This window comes from Magnolia sinica, chromosome 7, assembly GCF_029962835.1.
Source record: "Magnolia sinica isolate HGM2019 chromosome 7, MsV1, whole genome shotgun sequence".
Taxonomy (NCBI): domain Eukaryota; kingdom Viridiplantae; phylum Streptophyta; class Magnoliopsida; order Magnoliales; family Magnoliaceae; genus Magnolia; species Magnolia sinica.
In genome coordinates, this window is record NC_080579.1 from 10734758 (window position 1) to 10753823 (window position 19066).

General features: G+C 38.8%; 1 protein-coding gene across 1 annotated transcript in view; it reads left to right on the forward strand.

The window, feature by feature from the left end:
- Positions 1-19066, forward strand: part of LOC131251961 (protein ZINC INDUCED FACILITATOR-LIKE 1-like) — a 36732-nt gene that overhangs the window by 13278 nt on the left and 4388 nt on the right. The window contains exons 10-16 of the mRNA XM_058252940.1: positions 275-499; positions 1300-1387; positions 1720-1805; positions 2706-2813; positions 3244-3288; positions 4166-4254; positions 17942-17985. Coding sequence (XP_058108923.1) covers positions 275-499; positions 1300-1387; positions 1720-1805; positions 2706-2813; positions 3244-3288; positions 4166-4254; positions 17942-17985 — 685 coding nt within the window. The remainder of the gene's footprint in view (positions 1-274; positions 500-1299; positions 1388-1719; positions 1806-2705; positions 2814-3243; positions 3289-4165; positions 4255-17941; positions 17986-19066) is intronic.

The following is a 19066-nucleotide window of genomic DNA, read 5'->3' on the forward strand; positions in this document are numbered from 1 at the left end:
CCACCCCCGCTAAGGAATTGATACTAAGACCTCAGTGTTGAAACGAGGTATCTTCACTCAATCTACCACTTGAGCTATGGATCAGGGTGTTCGATTCAACCTAGTTGGGGGTGCAATGCTAGAGTGACTCATGGTACTTATTAAGGGATCATGTGTTATATATCTATTAGAGATTGAGAAGATTATGTGTTGTATGTATACTAGATGAGTTCATAATCAATGGACTCGGGTCTTTAATTTAATTGTCTTAAAGGTCCAATATTTCTTATTGTAGGAAACATTGCACATGCACAGGGGGAAGAACAAAGAAGAAAAAAATACGAATGAGGCTCTCGAAGCCTCTTCACATGGCAATCGTGTGAAAGAAAGTGTCGAAGAAGGAGCAGCTGATGGAAAAGGACCGGCTTCTAAGGATAAAAGCCTCTTCTTGAATTGGCCTTTAATGTCATCTATCATTGTATACTGTGTTTTCTCACTTCATGATATGGCTTACACAGAGGTAACATTTCTTGCTTTGAATATTTATGTTGTTTTGAAATGGTTCTAATGAACTGAGTCGATTCAGTTTTGGTGGGCAGAAAACGAGTCATTGGACCGAAACGGAGCGAGTTGTACTGTTTGTGTCGGGCGCGGATTGGGCAATACCCCCCTAGGACAGTCCTGTCAGGTCTGTGGGGCCCACTTTGATATATATGTATTTTATCTAAGCTGTCCATCCACTTTGAAAGATCATTTTAGTGCATGAGACAAAAAATGAGGCAGATCGAAGGCTTAAGGGGACCACACCACAGGAAGCAGTGGCGACAATGAACCGTACCGTTGAAACCTTCCTAGGGTCCATCGTGATGTTTATTTTCCATCCAACCTGTTCATAAGGTCAAACATACCTGGATGAAGGTAAAAAATAAATAATAGCTTGATCGAAAACATATGTGGCCCCCAAGAGGTTTTCTGTGGTAGGCATTCAAACCCCACTGTTTCCGCTTGTGTGGTCCAATTGAATATTCAATCTGCACAATTTTTTGTGTCATAAACTAAAATGATTTTTCAAAATGAATGGACGGCGTGGATAAAACAAATACGTTACAGTGGGCCCCATATATGTCCTGACAGGATCGTCCATCTTCAGCTAGGTCGCCCGTTTGCGTCTCACAGCGAGTTGCACTGAAACTGTTTTTTAAGACCATGATTGATCTATGACTCATTTCTTGCATTGGTGTGGGGCCCACTTGCATTGATCTATTGCTTGCAAAATTGTGAATCTCAGCCATTGATTTTATTTATTTTTTTCCTTTGTAGATATTCTCATTATGGGCTGTGAGTGATAGAAAGTATGGAGGATTGAGCTACTCATCACAAGATGTTGGCACGGTGCTCGCATTCTCAGGTTCGTGTGTACATAAACATGTATATTTCAAGACCAGGGCATCACCATAGGACTGAGGCCCATCATATCAACGGAATAGATTACTGTGGATCCCGGGCGGGTAAGCCCATTTACTACAACGGACCACATTTTCCAGTCCGGACTTGACCCATCTAAAAAGTGGGTCGGGCAAGTAAATTGTAATCGTCCATTTTCAGTTGACGGCTATGATCATCCGATCAGGGATAATAACAGGGTATGGGCCTATGCCAGAGGGGCCCCATCTATTCCAGTGCCGGGTTGAATGATCTTGGTCGAACATCATCTTAATGGTTGTGATGTTGAAATCTCAGGCTGTGGTCTTTTACTGTTTCAACTGTTCCTATATCCAATGGTTGAGAAGATCCTTGGGCCCATCATGGTGTCTCGCCTTGCAGGGGTATGATTCTAGCACTTTTTTTTTTCTTCTTCTTTTTTTTGAATTTTAGAGCCTTTCTAATCGATTTCGCGGCACACGTGTCCCAATGTGTCACATGTGTGTGAAATCCAAGCTGCATATCAGGTTCACTGGATGCTTATTTGCTCATCATGCGGGCTGCGAATAACCGAACCAATAAAAATAATCTGACAGGCGGTCCATATTCGATGTGAACCTTGGTGGGCCCCACCTGACAACCCGTTCATTGGATGGATCCGGATTGCCTACACGTTGCTCTGTGGGCCCCACCTTGATGTATTTATTTTAATCCATGCCATCCATTCATTTTACCAGGTCATTTCAGGGCATGAGCCCAAAAATGAGGCAGATCCAATCTCTTGTGGACCGCACCAAGGAAACAGTGGTGATTGAACGTCCACCATTAAAAACATTTCGGGGGCTACGAAAGTTTTGGATGAAGCTGATATTTGTGTTTTCCCTTCATGAAGGCCTGTGTGACCTAATCAACAGGTTGGATGGCAAATAAACATTACAGGGGTCCCTAGGAAGTTTTTAATGGTGACCGTTCAATCACCACTGTTTTCTCGTAGTGTGGTCCAATTGAGATTTTGATCTATCTCATTTTTAGACTCATAAGCTAAAATGTTCTGGAAAAATAGATAGACGGCATGGATAAAACACATATATCATGGTGGGGCCCACAGAGCACTGTCCAGTAGTCCTCGTTGGATATATAGGCATCAAGGGGCCACACGTGTACCAGCTTGGTATTTGTTTGATTGGGCCCACCTAGTGGGAAGCTTGAGTCTTACACACGTGTGCCGCATTCGATCCTCTCCATTCATTTCATATGTGATATATGGACCCTCACATTTTCTCATTGATCCTACCAAATTACAGATTATATCTATACCGTTGCTGTCGAGTTACCCCCTGATTGCTCTGCTCTCCGGGATCTCTCTTTCAATTGTTCTAAATTTCGCTTCTCTGTTGAAAAACGTTTTCTCTGTAAGTCCGAATTCTAACTGAATTTCTCTTTTAGCTGTCAATGGACGGCCCTGATGACCCAAAACAAATAGGACCGAGCTGGGCCCTTCATTAGGCGAGCCCCATCCCTGCCACCCAATTTGTGCAAGATCCAGGCCCTTCATTAGGCGTGCCCCATCATGTATCAACGAAGACTGTTGGATAAAAGATAACCATGATGGGATAACCAAAACATTGAGTAAAGGGTGTGAAAATGGATTGTAAGAGTAAAGTTAGTGTCACCGTCCATACAACAGGCCCTTATTTAAACGGTTGTGATTGTCTGATCTGTGTGAAAATGGGACCATGTATAATCAACTACGGATTCCTCCTATCCAATGGTCTAGATTGATCATACTTAAACCGTACATACATACATGTAACCATACTTCATTGTTTTAAATGTGGTCAGGTGACTATTGTGACCGGAATATTCCTCCTGCAAAACAACGCTGTGGTAACTTCCATCCCTGGAAACGCTCACCTGCGAACCAGTTCGTACGTACTACGTACGAACTTTTTTGAGAACCCATCTTACGTGATGTGGATCCAAAATCTGAACCGTTCATGTGAAGCAACACCTCGTGAAACCCCCCGGACCCAACTTTTACTTTGACCTAAAACTTTTATGGCCCATGTAAGATGAAAACAGTTTCCTCCCTTGATTTGCATTTCTCTTTTCTATGGCCCACCATAATTTTAGATAAGGGTGAAAATTTGCCACATGAGGTTTCATGGGATTCCGCATCACATGGACTGTTCAGATTAGACACCTATGACACGTGTGCAAAGGTGCGCACGTGCGTAGGTGCGCAGGGGAGCATGACTCCTTCCATCCCCTCTTTGGTTTTATCTTCATTACCTTCTCTTTTCTAGCTGGAAATTATAATCATCTCAAAATGATATTTCTATCAATGGCCCTTGAAAGCCCACGGGCTTTACGGACATTATTTCAGGCCCATGTAAAAAGGGCAGGGCTTAAGCCCACATTAGACAACTATTCTATGAAGGGCCTGTTTGGAACACAACAGTTTGTAGATGAAACCCTGTTTATCAAAACGAGGGTTTTGTGGCCCATTTAGAAACCCAACTGAAATCGCCCTTTTCAAATTGCCTGACAAAGCGCAATTGGTTTTTGGTGAATCGATGAAAACGTTGGTTCTGGGAAATTGCATTTTGTGGTAGTTGCGTCCAAACGGGCCCTAAGGCAAGGCTCTAGCCCAGACCAATTATGGTCATTATGGTGGGCCTGAAATTGACTTTTGGGCCTAATTAGTAAATGGGGTGGGCCTGGGCCTGATTTGATTGTATTTGACATGATGTTGCAAGGACAGCCCCAACATCAAAGAGGAGCTGCAAATGGACTTTCCATGACTATAATGTCCATTTTCAAAGCAATTGGTCCAGCTGCAGGAGGTGCTCTGTAAGTATCCCTTGAATCTGTGTGTATGCAAGTCATGAAGCATCCTATTTCTATATGCACATGGCATGTCTGTGAGAGATCTGAACCATCCATCTTGTGGGCCTTCCATCAATTCCGTGAAACCTCAGAGATTGCACAGTGAAATTATAGTAGCCGCTGAACATGGGAGTTGGGACGATAGATATGAACAATTAGAAAACATCCAACCAACAGTCCAATATTCAATGAGCAAAAGTCTTCCAATTAGAGGGTATATTAGTCGACTCTTGTGATTCTTTTGGGTTCCGTATCCAATCCAATGACTTTAGAATGTTCTATATAGAGTTGGGCATTGAGCCAGAGTCGGATCGGATTGGGTTCAACTCGACTCGGTCCGAAATTTCCATAGCCTGACCTGAACTTGATCCGATCCAGGACTAAGTCCGGGTCGCCTGACTCAATCCGATCCGATCCGATCCAATCAAGTGCTAGCCTGATCCGATTTGAGTCCGACTCGGTCAGGGAAACCGAGTTGGATTCGGATGGGTACGGTTCGGATTGAGTCTTCTGTTTTAGTCCAAATTGAAGAAAACATCTCATAGGACACGAATTTAAAGCATAAATCTAAAAATCAAAGCTTCTTAGGCTCAAATCCAGGGTTTCTGACAGTAGAAATCGTCACATTTCTGCTCAAAATCTACGAAGGAACACATGCATTGCAGCGATTTGAACCAATGAAGATTGGAGAGATGACGGGATAGTGTTACCATGAGATCCAAGCCGTCGATTGGTGAGATTTTGCAATCGGAAAGTGTGATGAGATTCAAATCCCTTTCCCGTCGTTTAGGGATATTTCGCTCTCTGGCCTTGGTCGGAACTAGATCTCTTGAAATTGCAAGTGGGTTTAAACTTCGAACAATTTTCTCTATATTGGATTGACAGAAATAGAGTTGTGGATTCGTGGGGCAGGCTTAGAACAGTCAAATTCCGAACATGTGCGAGCGACTGAGCGGTTTAACGATTTCGGGTGAAAATGTTCCTGCCTGGTGTAGCTCTTTTGCCTCTACTTTTTATTTTTTAAAAAATAAAAGAATATGATTTTTACCATTAAAAAATTCGTAGGGCCCACCATAATGTTTATTTTCCATCCAATCCGTTAATTAGGTCACAACTACATGAATGAAGAGGAAAAACAAATTTCATATTGATTCGAAACTTCTATAACCCCTCAAAGAGTTTCAATGGTAAACGTTCAACCCCCCACTGATTTTTGCAGTGTGGTCCCCTTGATCTTTAGATCTGTCTTATTTTTTGGCTCAAGCCTTAAGACGAGCCCGCCAAATGGATGGATGGTTTGGATATAATACATACCTCGTGGGACCCATAGAACTTGCTGACGTCAATGCATCGGCTGGTGCATAGACAGCATGGTACACCTGCCCATCCGTCTTCCTCACGTCTGTCAGGACTGGAGTAAGTCAGAAGTGCAGCGTACTGAGTAACTCAGTACCATAAGTGTACATAGTAAACTATGTGGGTCCCACCATGATGTATTTATTTTATCCACTCCTTCCATACTTTTTATAATTTAAATTTGTTTTCATGTACTAAAAATCAATTATATACAAAGCTCAAATGGGCCACACCACACGAAACAGTGTGAATTGAACATCTACCATTGAAAATTTCTTTGGGGCAACAGAAGTTTTGGATTTAGATGATATTTGTGTTTTCCCTTCATCCATGTCCTTTTGATATTATGAACAGGTCGGACGACAAATAAACGTCACTGTGGGCCCTAGGAAGGTTTCAATGGTGGAAATCATTATTTCCACTGTTTCCTGTGGCATGGCCCACTTGAGCTTTGTATATGTTCCAATTTTGGTCTCAATCGCTAAAATGAGATAAAAAAAGCTGATGGACGGTGTGGATAAATAACATGAATTCATAGTGGGCCCAACATAGTTTACTCAGTATAACAAAAGCGTACTGAGTAACGCAATCCGATTTCTAAGTCAAAAACGGTGCTCGATGCGCCTGTTGAGATGATCGAGGAGGAGATGGATTGGTTGCTCCCGCTACTACCAGCCATGTGGCCCATGCTTGGTAGTCAGTGCTATGTGGACCCCAGCATGATATAGTTATTTCATCCATGTCGTCCATCTATTTTTATAGATCATTTTATTATATTAAAAAGTTAAAAATTATATATACTTAGGGTAAAAATATTTAAAAAATAATAGATCCAGATCGGATCGGATCAGATACATTCGGTTCAGATTTTGGTTCGGATCGGTCCAGATTGACCAGGATTGACCACGATCGAACTCGATCTGATGAACGGTCGAATCTGACTGATCCCACTCGATCTGCACCGATGTAGGCCTTCGGTTTGGTTCGGTTTAGATCAGTCCGGATCGGGTTGAATCCGCCGGATCAGGTCAGCTTGTGCCCAACTCTAGTTTTATATCATTGCACAGGTTAATGATGGTATATTTCGTTGGCCAATAACTTTTTAGTAGAAAATATTGTGGTCCAAAATTATTACCCATATAGATTGATGGGACAAGACTTTAAATAGTCCAAATTCTATTTTATTTATTTTTGGGAGAGAGAGAGAGAGAGAGAGAAGCAACCTTAGATGGAATGTGGAAAAGTAAAACAATTCCAACAACCACGGAAAACACGAATTTTACATGCGAAAACTCTTGCAGAAAAAAACTATGGCACTAAGCGACGAACAATCCACCATAATTAGAAAGTTACAAAAGATTGAACTATTTACAGATGAGAAACCCTAACTTCTTCAACAAAACCCTTGAAAACATTCTAAGTTTCTTTTGTTCTACCCTAATTGCGTAATTAAAAACCTTTTTATATATTTTTATATGCATTAAAAAATTTTAAAAAATATATATGTACTTACACATTTCATTCAATCGCACCTTTGGCCGACCAAGACATCAATAGAGTCTCTCAAATCTTAGTCAACTACGAATATCACACCACGGTCGACCCAAGAATTCATCGGTCTACCGAACCACACTACACCAAATTAAAGACACTCTATCAACAATCTCCACCATGTCTTTAATCCTCTAGCTTCACTATTCCAATTTGTTATCACCATTTCTACTCTCCTTCATATAGCATCATCATTGTCATTTTTCATGCACACTCCGTCTTCGTTTTTTCTTTGTCAAGCTTGGAGAAGTCAATCAAAACTTGAAATTATCTGTAAGAACCACCTTCGTAAGCATGTCTATCGGATTCTCACTAGTGTGAATCTTCCCAAAAGTAGCATCGTCTTCCTCTAGCATCTGTCAAATAAAATGATGACGAACATCAATGCATTCAATTTAAGAATGGTACACCAAGTTCCTTTCCAAATTTATCACACTTTCACTGTCGCAATGCACAGGCACAACTTTCTGCTGAAGCCGTAACTCATTTATCATACCTTTCAACCAAATAACTTAATTGAATCCTTCCATTACTACTATATATTCTACTTTGGTTGTGGAAAGAGCAATCACAGACTGAAGCGTCAACATCTAACTGATTACTCCACCCGTTAATACAAACGAGTAACTAGAAGTCAACCTTATATTGTCCATATTACCAGCATAATCCACATCCACATGGCCTACAAGTCTCTCCTCATATTTTTTATTGTTAAGACATAATCCGTCGTACTTCGTATATAAAAAAATAACTATTCCACTGCTTCTCAATGTTGCTTATCAAGGTTTGACATGTATATATCTGGTCTAATACAGACCATGGTGTACATAAGACTGTTAACTGTACTCGAGTAGGTTACATGCGATATACACCATTTTTCTTCATATGATGCAGGACATTGTTCCAAAGAAAATCGAAAGTAAGAAGCATGAGGTGTGCTAACCAATTTAGCAAGAAGCATGGGGTGTGCTAACCGATTTAGCATCTTCAAGTCCAAACTTGACCAAGACCTTCTCAAGATACTATTCCTATGACAAACACAACATACTCATTTCCTTATCTTTGTATAATTCGATACTGAGAATCCTTTTTATAGCTCCCAGATCTTTCATCTCGAATATACTAGATAAATAAGTTTTCGATATGTTATAACTGGCGATAAGCATATCATCAATATACGATACCAAAATAATGAATTCTGCATCACTCAGTGATCTAAAGTAGACACAACAATCAATCTCACTTTTCATAAATCACTGGCTCAATATGAAAGAATTAAACTTTTTATACTACTACCTAGGCGACTATGTTAGGTCATACAACAACCTCTCTAACATGCAAATTTTATTCTTTGCTCTCTCAACCTTAAACCCTTCAGGTTGCTTCATTAGTTCTTGCTCTTCTAGTTTTCCATGTAGAAAAACAGTTTTCACATCCAACTATTCTAATTTTAAATTATATTAGACAAACAACATCAATATGAATCTAATAGATACTTGCTTGACCACAGGCACGAATATCTCACTGAAGTTAACACCTTCTTTTTTAGCATAGCTCTTGGCTACCAATCTTACCTTTTATCTATCCAGTTTCATATGAAAAATCCACTTGCACCTAATCGCTTTTCACCCAATGGATAGCTCCACCTATTCCCACTTTTCGTTCTTGTATAGAGAGTCCATCTCATCATGTATCACCGTCATCCATTTCTCAGCATGTCTTTTAATATTTTTTGGAATGTAGACGAATCTCTATAATCCATAATGAGCGCAAACGCAATATTTGAGTAATCCTTATATCTCAACGGTACTCTGTGATTTCTTGGTGGATTTCTCTTGACAAGTGGTGGCATCCCCTCTTCTTGTACTTCTGTCTGCGGCTCAACTTTTTTAAGTGTTTCAACTTTATTTGTTTCAATATCAACAATCATTTTTTCTATTTTCTTGTACTCATTCTTGCAAAACAAGAAACCCTCATCGATTTTGACGTCCCAACTAAATACAATCTTGCGTGAAATACGGTCATATATTCTATATCCTTTCACGCCATCATAATAGCCAACAAAAGTACCTTTTTCACCTTTATCTTTCTCAATTGATGGTACATGATAGTAAGCCTCACAACCAAATATGTACAGCCCCAAGCAATCAACTTCCTGACCACTTCATACTTACTCTGAAAATTTACAATCAATCAATGTAAACGAACATCGATTTACTAAATCGCAAGCTATATTAACAGGCTCAGCTCATATCTCCTTAATGGCCTCAACCCATAGCTCATTGCCCAACCCAACATTACTCAACATACTTTGGGTTCTTTCTAAAGAGTCTGATTTATGCATTCAACCACACCATTCTGCTATAGTGTATGCCTCACTATGTTATGCTTCACGATCTCTCGTCTTTAAAATACTGATTAAATTCTTTACAATAAATCCTCCATTGTTATTTGTCTTTAGAATTTTTAACTTTCACTCTTCTATTTTTCACTATTACCTTCCATGCTTTAAAAGTGGTGAAAATATTAGATTTATGCTTCATGAAAGAAACCCAAACATTTTCAAAGATAAGTTGTTAATGAATGTAATAAAGAATGACGACCCTCCTTCAGAGACAATGGACGATGGCCCCCACACATCCGAATACACATAATCAAGCTATCATTTAATAATATATTTTTCAATTTTAAAACTCAACCTTAATTGTTTTCCGAATATACAGTGCTCACATATATTTAAATCAAAAATTTAAAAGTTAGGAATCAAAAAATGATCAAGAAATACCTCCATACTGCACTCACTCGTGTGGCCTAGGCGTGCATGCCACCCACGTGCTGACGTAGATTCTCATATAAACATTGCAACTCCACACGATAAAGTGCTCTCAATCAACCTATAAAGGCTTCTACTCTTATGTGCCTTCATAACAGTAAGTGCCTCTTTTAAAAGTTTTAGGACACCTTCGTAGGCGACGAATTTCATCTAAGTGCCTCAAGAGTTCTTAAAGATATCAGATTCTTCTTTAAATTCGGAACACGCATCACATCAGTCAGAGTACGCTCTACCCCATCATACATTCTGATGTGAATCGAACCAATTATTATCATCTTACAAGCATGATCATTGCCTATAAGAACTAAGTCACTATCATAATCGTTGTATATGGTAAACCAACTTCGATGAGGGCACATGTGGTACGATGCCCCTGTATCCAAAATCTACTCATTATACAAGTGTCTGACCTTGGACACAGACAATATATCATAATCACTCGTGCCTTCGCTGGATTCCTCTGAATTGGCCTCCTTTGGCAAATCATTTGATTTATTCTCCTTCCAGATCTTGGGATTTGTATAGTCGTTCTTCATGTCTTATCCCACCACAATTCCAACACTTCAACTTCTCTTTGCCCTTCGATTTAGACCTCAATCGCAACTTCCCATTCTCTCCCTCAGACGATCTTCCCTTAGTAACCAATGCACCCGTAGAAATACCTTCCCCACCGTTATTCATTCTTAACTGCTTCGGTTGAAGTGATGAGATAATGGTATCAAGGTCCAAGGTATCACTACCAGGACACAGAGTATCTAACAAATACTTATAGGAATCTAAAAGAGACATCAACAAAATTAGGACTTTATCTTCTTCATCAATCTTCACATCCACGCTTATCAACATGCAAATAAGTTTATTGAAGGTATTAATGTGCTTAGAGAGATTCGACCCTTCCGCCATCTTCATATTGTACAATTGTCTCTTCAAATATAGACGATTAGAGAGTGACTTCGTCATTAGATGCTCTCCAATTTCGCCCATAAGCCCGTGGTAGTCGTCTCATTAATGACATTATAAAGGACTTCACCAGCCAAGCACAATTGAATCGCGCTAATCACCCTCCGATCAAGTTCATCCAAATTCTTTCTTTTATCGATTAAAGACGTTTCACTCTGCCTTGGAGTGTTTGATGTAGCCCTTGCTGAATTAAGAAGGTTTTCATCTTAAACCTCCATAATTTGAAATTATTTTTACCTATGAATTTATCTGTCTCGAACTTCACATTCAATCTCATCAATGCAATGTATCAAATTCTATCTGAAAACCCAACATTCTCTATGATATCACTTGTTGAGGCATGACAAGCCCTGACACGACTTCTCCGACATGGAAGTAACCTTAGACAAAATCACGCAATGCAATCGGAAAAAAAAATCAAACAACTATAGAGAACACATTAATTTTATGTGAAAAAACCCTTGCGGAAAAAAACCATGACACCAAGCAACAACTAATCCATTATAATCATAAAGTTACAAGGGATGGAACAACTTACAGATGAGAAACCTAGCTCATCCCTCAAAACCCTTGAAAATGTGCTAAGGTCCTTTCGTTTTACCTTAATTGCATAATTAAAAGCCTATTTATATACTTTTGTACAAAATTAGAAATAAAAAATCCACACTTATACATTTCAGTCGGTCCCATTTTTGGTTGACTAAGACATTAATAGAGTCTCTCAATCAACCAAAACTGATCTCAATCGACTGGGAACATTACAGTGCTTTAGTTGATTCAAGAATTCCTCGATCAACCGAACAACACTGCACCAAATTAAAGGCACTCGATAACATAAATCATTCTTCAAGGTCATCAAATGGTCCAAATCATTGCTAGTAACTTTTGAATAGTCCAGGTAATTGGCCACCAACATTTAAATAGTATAAATTGTTGTCCAGTGTCATTGACAGTCAATATCACTTACCACTAACTTTTAAAGAGTCGAGATTGTTTTCCTAAGTCATTAAATGACTCAAATAACTATCCAACTCTTAAAATTCATTCTCATATATTTCAATAGATTGGTACATGTACATATATAGATCATTGGTGTAGATCCTACATTCACGCTACGGATCTTATAATCAAGCTATGGATCTACAATCAAGCTATTCTAATAAGGGATCTGCTCACTCCTTATGTACAGTCACATTCTCGCTAGAAGGGATCTAATAATTACAGTATTTCAACACTCCCCCTCAAGTTGGTGCATAGATGTCACACATGCCCAACTTGTTCAAAGATGTTGAGAACGCTCGATTTGAAACAGCTTTAGTGAGGATATCAGTCAACTGGTCCTCTGATCGAATCTTAGGTAGCTCCACAATTTTTGCATCCAACTTCTCCTTAATGAAGAATCTGTATACCTCCACTGATGTAGAGTGGGTCGCGGACAGTTTCATGGCCAAGATAGACCAAAAAAGGCCCGGTCGACGACAGAAGTGATCCGGACCATCGGACCTTAGATCGGGCGTATCTCGCAATCCGGAATGAGTTATCTGACGTAAAATATATGATTTTGGGGTAGAACGAGCTACTTTAGCCAACTGACCCAGCTACGACGGGTTGCGCAGCCCAGAATTGTGAAAAACCCCTTGATCGACGGTCGTTTTCCTGTTTTAATTTTATTTTTACTTTAAATAGTAAGTTTTAGTTTGATTATAACTCTTCATCCGCCGGGCATTAGGAGTTGTGCCCAACATGAAAAGAGCTTAGAATAATTAGGAGAATGGTTTGGTGAAGCCAAATAGGACACTTACTATTTTTGGCCGAAAACCTTGCACACTAGTAGACATCAGGACCGTTTATAAATAGTAAGTTTACTATTTATAGTAAGTTGCGGATTCTAGGAGTTTGAGTTGTAGTTTGATTTTGATTTCTTTCCCATTGCTTGGTACCCTTATTTAAAGGGTTGTGAACTCGTTTTTAATTATTCATCAATCAATTTCGAATTTATTAGATTTTATTTCTATTTTCTGCTTTCTTTCCTCGTGGATTCGAGAAGTCTCTGTGAGGAGTCCAGAGAAGTTCCGTGGATTCGGAATAGTTATCCTCTTGAGAAAAACGGTGCTCGACCTCACGTCCTCCCCTGTGTCATCCACGTGCTTTGTGCGGTCATGTTGAACCGGATTATGGGCAATGTCACATGCTGCCTTATTGTCACAATACAGTCGAATTGGCTACCTAAGAGGATAGCCCAAATTCCTTAAGAGAAGTCGTAGCCATAACACTTCACAAATTCCAAGTGTCATACCTCTTAATTCAACCTCCGCACTAGAACGTGTAACAACATTCTATTTTTTACTTCTCCATGTAACAAGGTTACTACCTACAAAGGTGAAGTATCCTGAAGTAGATCGCATGTTATCTATTGCTCCGGCCCAGTTTGCATAAGTATATGCATCTATATTCTGACAATCTACATTTTTACTGAATAAAATTCTCTTTCCAGGAGCAGCCTTTAGATACCTCAAAATGCACATAATTGTAATCATATGCTGCTCTCCAGGATTGTGCATAAATTGGCTGACAATACTCAACGCATAGGCAAGGTCTGGCCTAGTGTGAGATAAATACATCAATCTTCTTATAAGTCTCTGGTATCTTCATTTATCCACCGGTACCTGATCATTCTCAACACATAACTTCAAACCTTCTTCCATTAGTGTATCAACTGGTTGACACGTTGACATACCAGTTTTTTGTAATAAATCTAAGGTATATTTCCTTTGAGACAGAAAGATACCTTTATCAGATCGAGACACTTTGATTCCAAGGAAAATTTTCAATGAACCAAGATCTTTCATTTCAAATTCTCTGGACAAGTAACTCTGTAGATTTTTCCTTTCTTAAGAGTCATTTCCTGTGACTACCATATCATCCACATATACAATGAGTGCAGTGATCTTACCTTACCGCTTCTTCAGGAACAAGGTGTGGTCTGAATTACTCTGATGGTAGCTAAAGGCTCTTATAGACTTTGTGAATCCTCCGAACCATGCTCTTGGAGATTGTTTCAGCCCATACAATGATTTCTTTAATCTACACACCTTTTGATTGTGCATTTCTGGTATCATGCATCCTAGTAGGAGATCCATGTACACTTCTTCGAACAACTCGCCATGGAGAAAGGTGTTCTTTACATCAAATTATTGTAATGGTCAATCCAAGTTTGCAGTTAGAGACAACAAGACACAAACTGCGTTGATTTTAGTTACAGGTGCAAATGTCTCTGCATAATCAATCCCATAGGTTTAGGTGTATCCTTTGGCCACCAGTCTCGCCTTAAAGCGTTCAATAGTACTTTCTACTTTATACTTCACAGTAAAAATTCATCGACATCCAACTGGTCTCTTTCCCGTTAGATAATCAACAAGTTCCCAAGTTTTAATTTTTAACAAGGATTCTACCTCCTCATTCATGGCGGCTCTCCACCTCGGATCGGCTAAGGCTTCCTGCACACTATTAGGAATAGATACAGTAGATAATTAATTTACAAATAACTGATTTGATTCAAACAAATGATGGTTAGACACATAATGACTCATAGGATATTTGACTTTACTGGAAAGTTTGGGTTCATATGTGGGTTTGGGGATACCTCTAGTTTGACATTGTGGCAGTTGCTTTCTCTCAAGTTCAGACACAAGATAAGGATCATCCTCAGCAAGCTATGGGTGTGGTGGTGACTTAGGTGCAAGTGGTGTGGGGGATTCGCACGAAGGTGCCATAACTTCAGTTTCGGAGTGTGTATCACCACTTGAATCCAAATCACTCACTTCTTGAATGACCGGCCATGTGTCATCTTGGTTACCAGGTAGAACTTCTCTAGAAATACGAACATCATAGTCTAGAGTCTGAACTTCCTTCTGATATTCCCCCTGGAGTTCAGGCATAGAAAAAAATACATGGAATCTTCATGAAAAACTACATCCGGTGTAATAAACATTCGTTGAGTGGGAGGGTGATAGTAACGATACCCCTTTTGATGAGTAGCATACCTAAGAAAGACACATCGTAACACTCAGGATTGCAACTTATTGCGTTGATGCTTATGAAGGTGCACGAATGTTACACACCCAAAGACATATAGAGGGACGTTTGGGGTGGTTGGGTCATCAACTGTGTCAGCAAGAGCTTAGGATGGCGTTTGGAAAGGAATATTGTTAGAAGGTACCCGGTTGATTAAGTATCCTGCAGAGGCAAGTGCTTCTTCCCAATAGGTTAACGGCATATGGGTTTCTATCAATGAAGCACGGACAACCTCCAACAAGTGACGATTTTTTCTTTCAGCCACCTCATTTTGTTGGGGTGTATTAGGACACAAAGTTTGATGAATGGTACCATGGGCTTTCAAATATTACTGAAATTCAGAGCTCATATATTCTCCGCCATTGTTGCTGCAGAGGACCCTAGTCTGAGCATTGTACTGAGTACTAATCATTTTATGAAAATATTGAAAGAGCAAGTTTACTTCACTTTTGGCCTTCATCAAACACACACAAGTTAACCTAGTACAATCGTTAATAAAGGTAACAAACCCACGTGATCCACCCAAGGTGGAGATGTGGATGTTGGATGGACCCCAAACATCAGAATGTATGACCATAAAAGGAACTGGACTTCTATTCAAACTCAATGGAAAAGAAGTGTGATGGCTCTTTGCAAGTTCACAAACATCACATGAAAACTTGAAACATTAAATCTTCCAAATAAACGAGGAAATAATTTCTGCAGGTAACCAAAAGAGATATGCCCCAGACGTCAATGTCATAATAAGATGTCAGATCTTTCCTTCTCATCCTGAGAATCATCCACCGCGAAAGCTTGAGATAGTTTCGTCAAACTATCTGACGCCAAGTCGAGCTAATACAGCTTCCCTTGCTTAATACCACACCCAATCGTCTGCCTTGTTCGAATGTCCTTAAACACACAGAAGTCAGGCTAAAAAATGACAATACAAGACAAGGAAGTGGTTATCTGGGAAACTAACAACAGATTATATTTCAAAGAAAGAACAACTAAAACAGCATCTAAACTCAATGTATCAGTGAGGGGCAAAGATCCTTCCCCACTAACTGGGGTGGAACTACCATTGGCAGTGGAAACAAACTTTTGTGAGGATGGTTTAATTCGTGAGATATCTTTAGAATCAAATGTCATATGTTCGTTAGCACAGGAATCAATTATCCACGTACTATTAGAAACAGGTGTACACATATTTAAAAACTTACCACCATTACCCGTTGCTGCTGCCAAAGTTGAGGCTTTTCCAGCAATTTCATCATCTGTCTTAGTTTCAACAACTGTAGCAGTGAAGGTCTTCATGGAATTTTTCTTTCGTGGATCATGGATGTGATCCCACCATTCTGGATACCCTACAAGCTCAAAGCATCAACTCTTGGTAGGACCAGTTTGATCACAATGAGTGCACTTGTAGGTGGATTTGTTAGCACCATTCTTGTGATGGCTGGACCTTGTTCAGTCCTGCTGATTTTGAGATTGCCGGTTTTATACCACCATGACTGAAGCTTCAATATTTTATGGTTCTTCATTCATCATTGTGTACCGAATAGATTCATGACGGATCAATGCATAACATTCTTCTAATTCAGGAATAGGTTCCTTTTGTAGAATTTCACCACGGATTTGTTCGAATTCACCATCTAATCCAGCAAGGAAAATGTGTACCCTTTATCGCTGAACTACTTTTCGATAAGCTTCAATATCTTTCTCACTTTCCATGATCACCTTATCACGATGATCTAACTCATAGAAAAGTTCAGTCAATTCGCCATAATATATAAATAGTGCTCTACCCTTTTGTTTGGCAAAGAAAGCTTTCTGATTCAAGGCAAACACCTATAACTCATCTGTTCCATCATAGAAAGCTTTAGAAAGAACTTTCCTAATATCATGAACAGTGGGTAAGCGAAGATATCGCTTCATAATTTCTGGAGACATAAACATCAATAGCCATCTTTTGACTTTTTGATTATCTGCATACCACTTCTCATATCCCTCATTGTTCACTGCAGGGATTTTTGAGTTTCTCCGAATAAAGGAGAGTTTCTCCTTCTCAGCAATATGCATCTCTATAATTTGAGACCATATATCATAATTTGTCTCATTGAGTACAATCCTTACATTGAAAGATCAAGCTTCAGATTGAATAATAATAGGTACAGATTGGTTACTAGATGTTTCAAATTCTGGCTGAACCATGGTGCCCTCCTTCTAGCGCCACAGGCTTTGAAGGCACTTGTTGTGTAGTGTCAATGGAGAACGCAATTAGACAGACGCAAATCTTTTCGTAGCTTTGATACCATCTTAAAATTCATTCTCATATATTTCAATAAATTGGTACTTGTACATATATAGCAGAGGATCACTTGTGTAGATCCTACAATCACGCTACGAATCCTATAATCAAGCTATAGATCCTACAATCAAGCTATTCTAATAAGGAATCTGCTCACACCTCATGTACAGCCACATTCTCGCTAGAATAGGAAAGAATAATTACAGGGATCTAATAATTACAGTATTTCAACACCAACATCCTTGGAGGAGCCCCATGTGTCCAAACTAGAGGATGGTATTTTTATAAAGGTAAGAAGGGTATATCTCCATATTTTATTGCCCTAGGATATTTTCATCACTATTTTAAGGTGATGGTCATGAGCACATCAATAGAAAATTATAAAATAAAATTAATAACAAAAATGTCATACTGACTTTTAAATATTTTTTCTTTTATTTAATTTTACTTTATACTAATTTTACTTTATATATGCCAAGTGTGAAATTCTCGAGTGCTTATATATCAAGAGTCATGCTTTGTCAACGTATCAAATTTTGCTTGACACTTCTTTCTCTTCCATCACTTAAATATGTTGTACTTGACAGGTTTGCTTGGGCACAAAAGCATCAGGACTCTATGTTCCTCCCAGGTATGAAGTTTTTTTTGTTGTCCAATTAGTAATTACATTTACACCTAACAAATATTAGCTGCTTTGATAAGGCATAGGAAAAAATTAACACTGCTAAGCTTCCCCTAAGTGTTGAAATATGGATTTTGGATGACTATGGCCGTCCAAAGATAGTTTTGGAATAATTGATCAAAGCAACTTTAGGCTATGATGGATTTAAGACATGTACTATTAATTAGATGGTTCACATTTTATTACATTTACCATTAATAGTATGATGGATTGCACCTGCCAAGGGTATGGTGAGCCCCATCACTAACACAACATTTACATGTATGATTGTTGATCATGATCATTCAACTCAAGTGCTAAATCGTAGATGGTAATGGTTATAGGTTTAAAGGATGAAATTCAAAGGAGGTGATTAAAGGGTCTCTACTTGCAATTCAGGGAGAAATAAAGTATTACAAATTCACCACAAATTAATTTTTGGGGACCTACGAAATTGATTTGAATAAATGTGAAGAAAGGGGCTTGTTTTGTACCTTGATTGTAGTTAGCAGCCACTAGTCTCAGTACAACTACTAATCTTCTCTGTTGAGTTTAATTTCAACTACCTCTGATGGTATTAAAATGTAGCTAATTGTTGGGAGCCTTGGAAGCAAACTCTGAATTTGAATCAAAGAAGTGAAAGATAAACGCAATAAAGCATGTACAAAAACACATGATTTTATATAAAAAAAACTCTTCTGGAAAAAAAAAAAAAAACCATGACACAAAGAGACAATAAATCCATTATAATAAATGAATTATAAGAGATAGATCTTACTTACATATGAAAAACCCTTCAAAACCCATAGCTTCTCTCTCCGAAATCTTAGAAACAACTTAGTTCTCCTTGTTCTCTTTAGAATTCTCTAATCCCAAATTACACCCATATTTATAGTAAAAAACCTAGAATAAAAAATTAATCATGCAATTATGCAAAATTGCGCGCGTCGTCGATGCAGGCATCAATCAATCGACAACCACATGTCTGTTCGATCGAACATGCTTAAAACTATCAAGAGAGTTTATAAGTATTTTTTAATTATGTCGATCG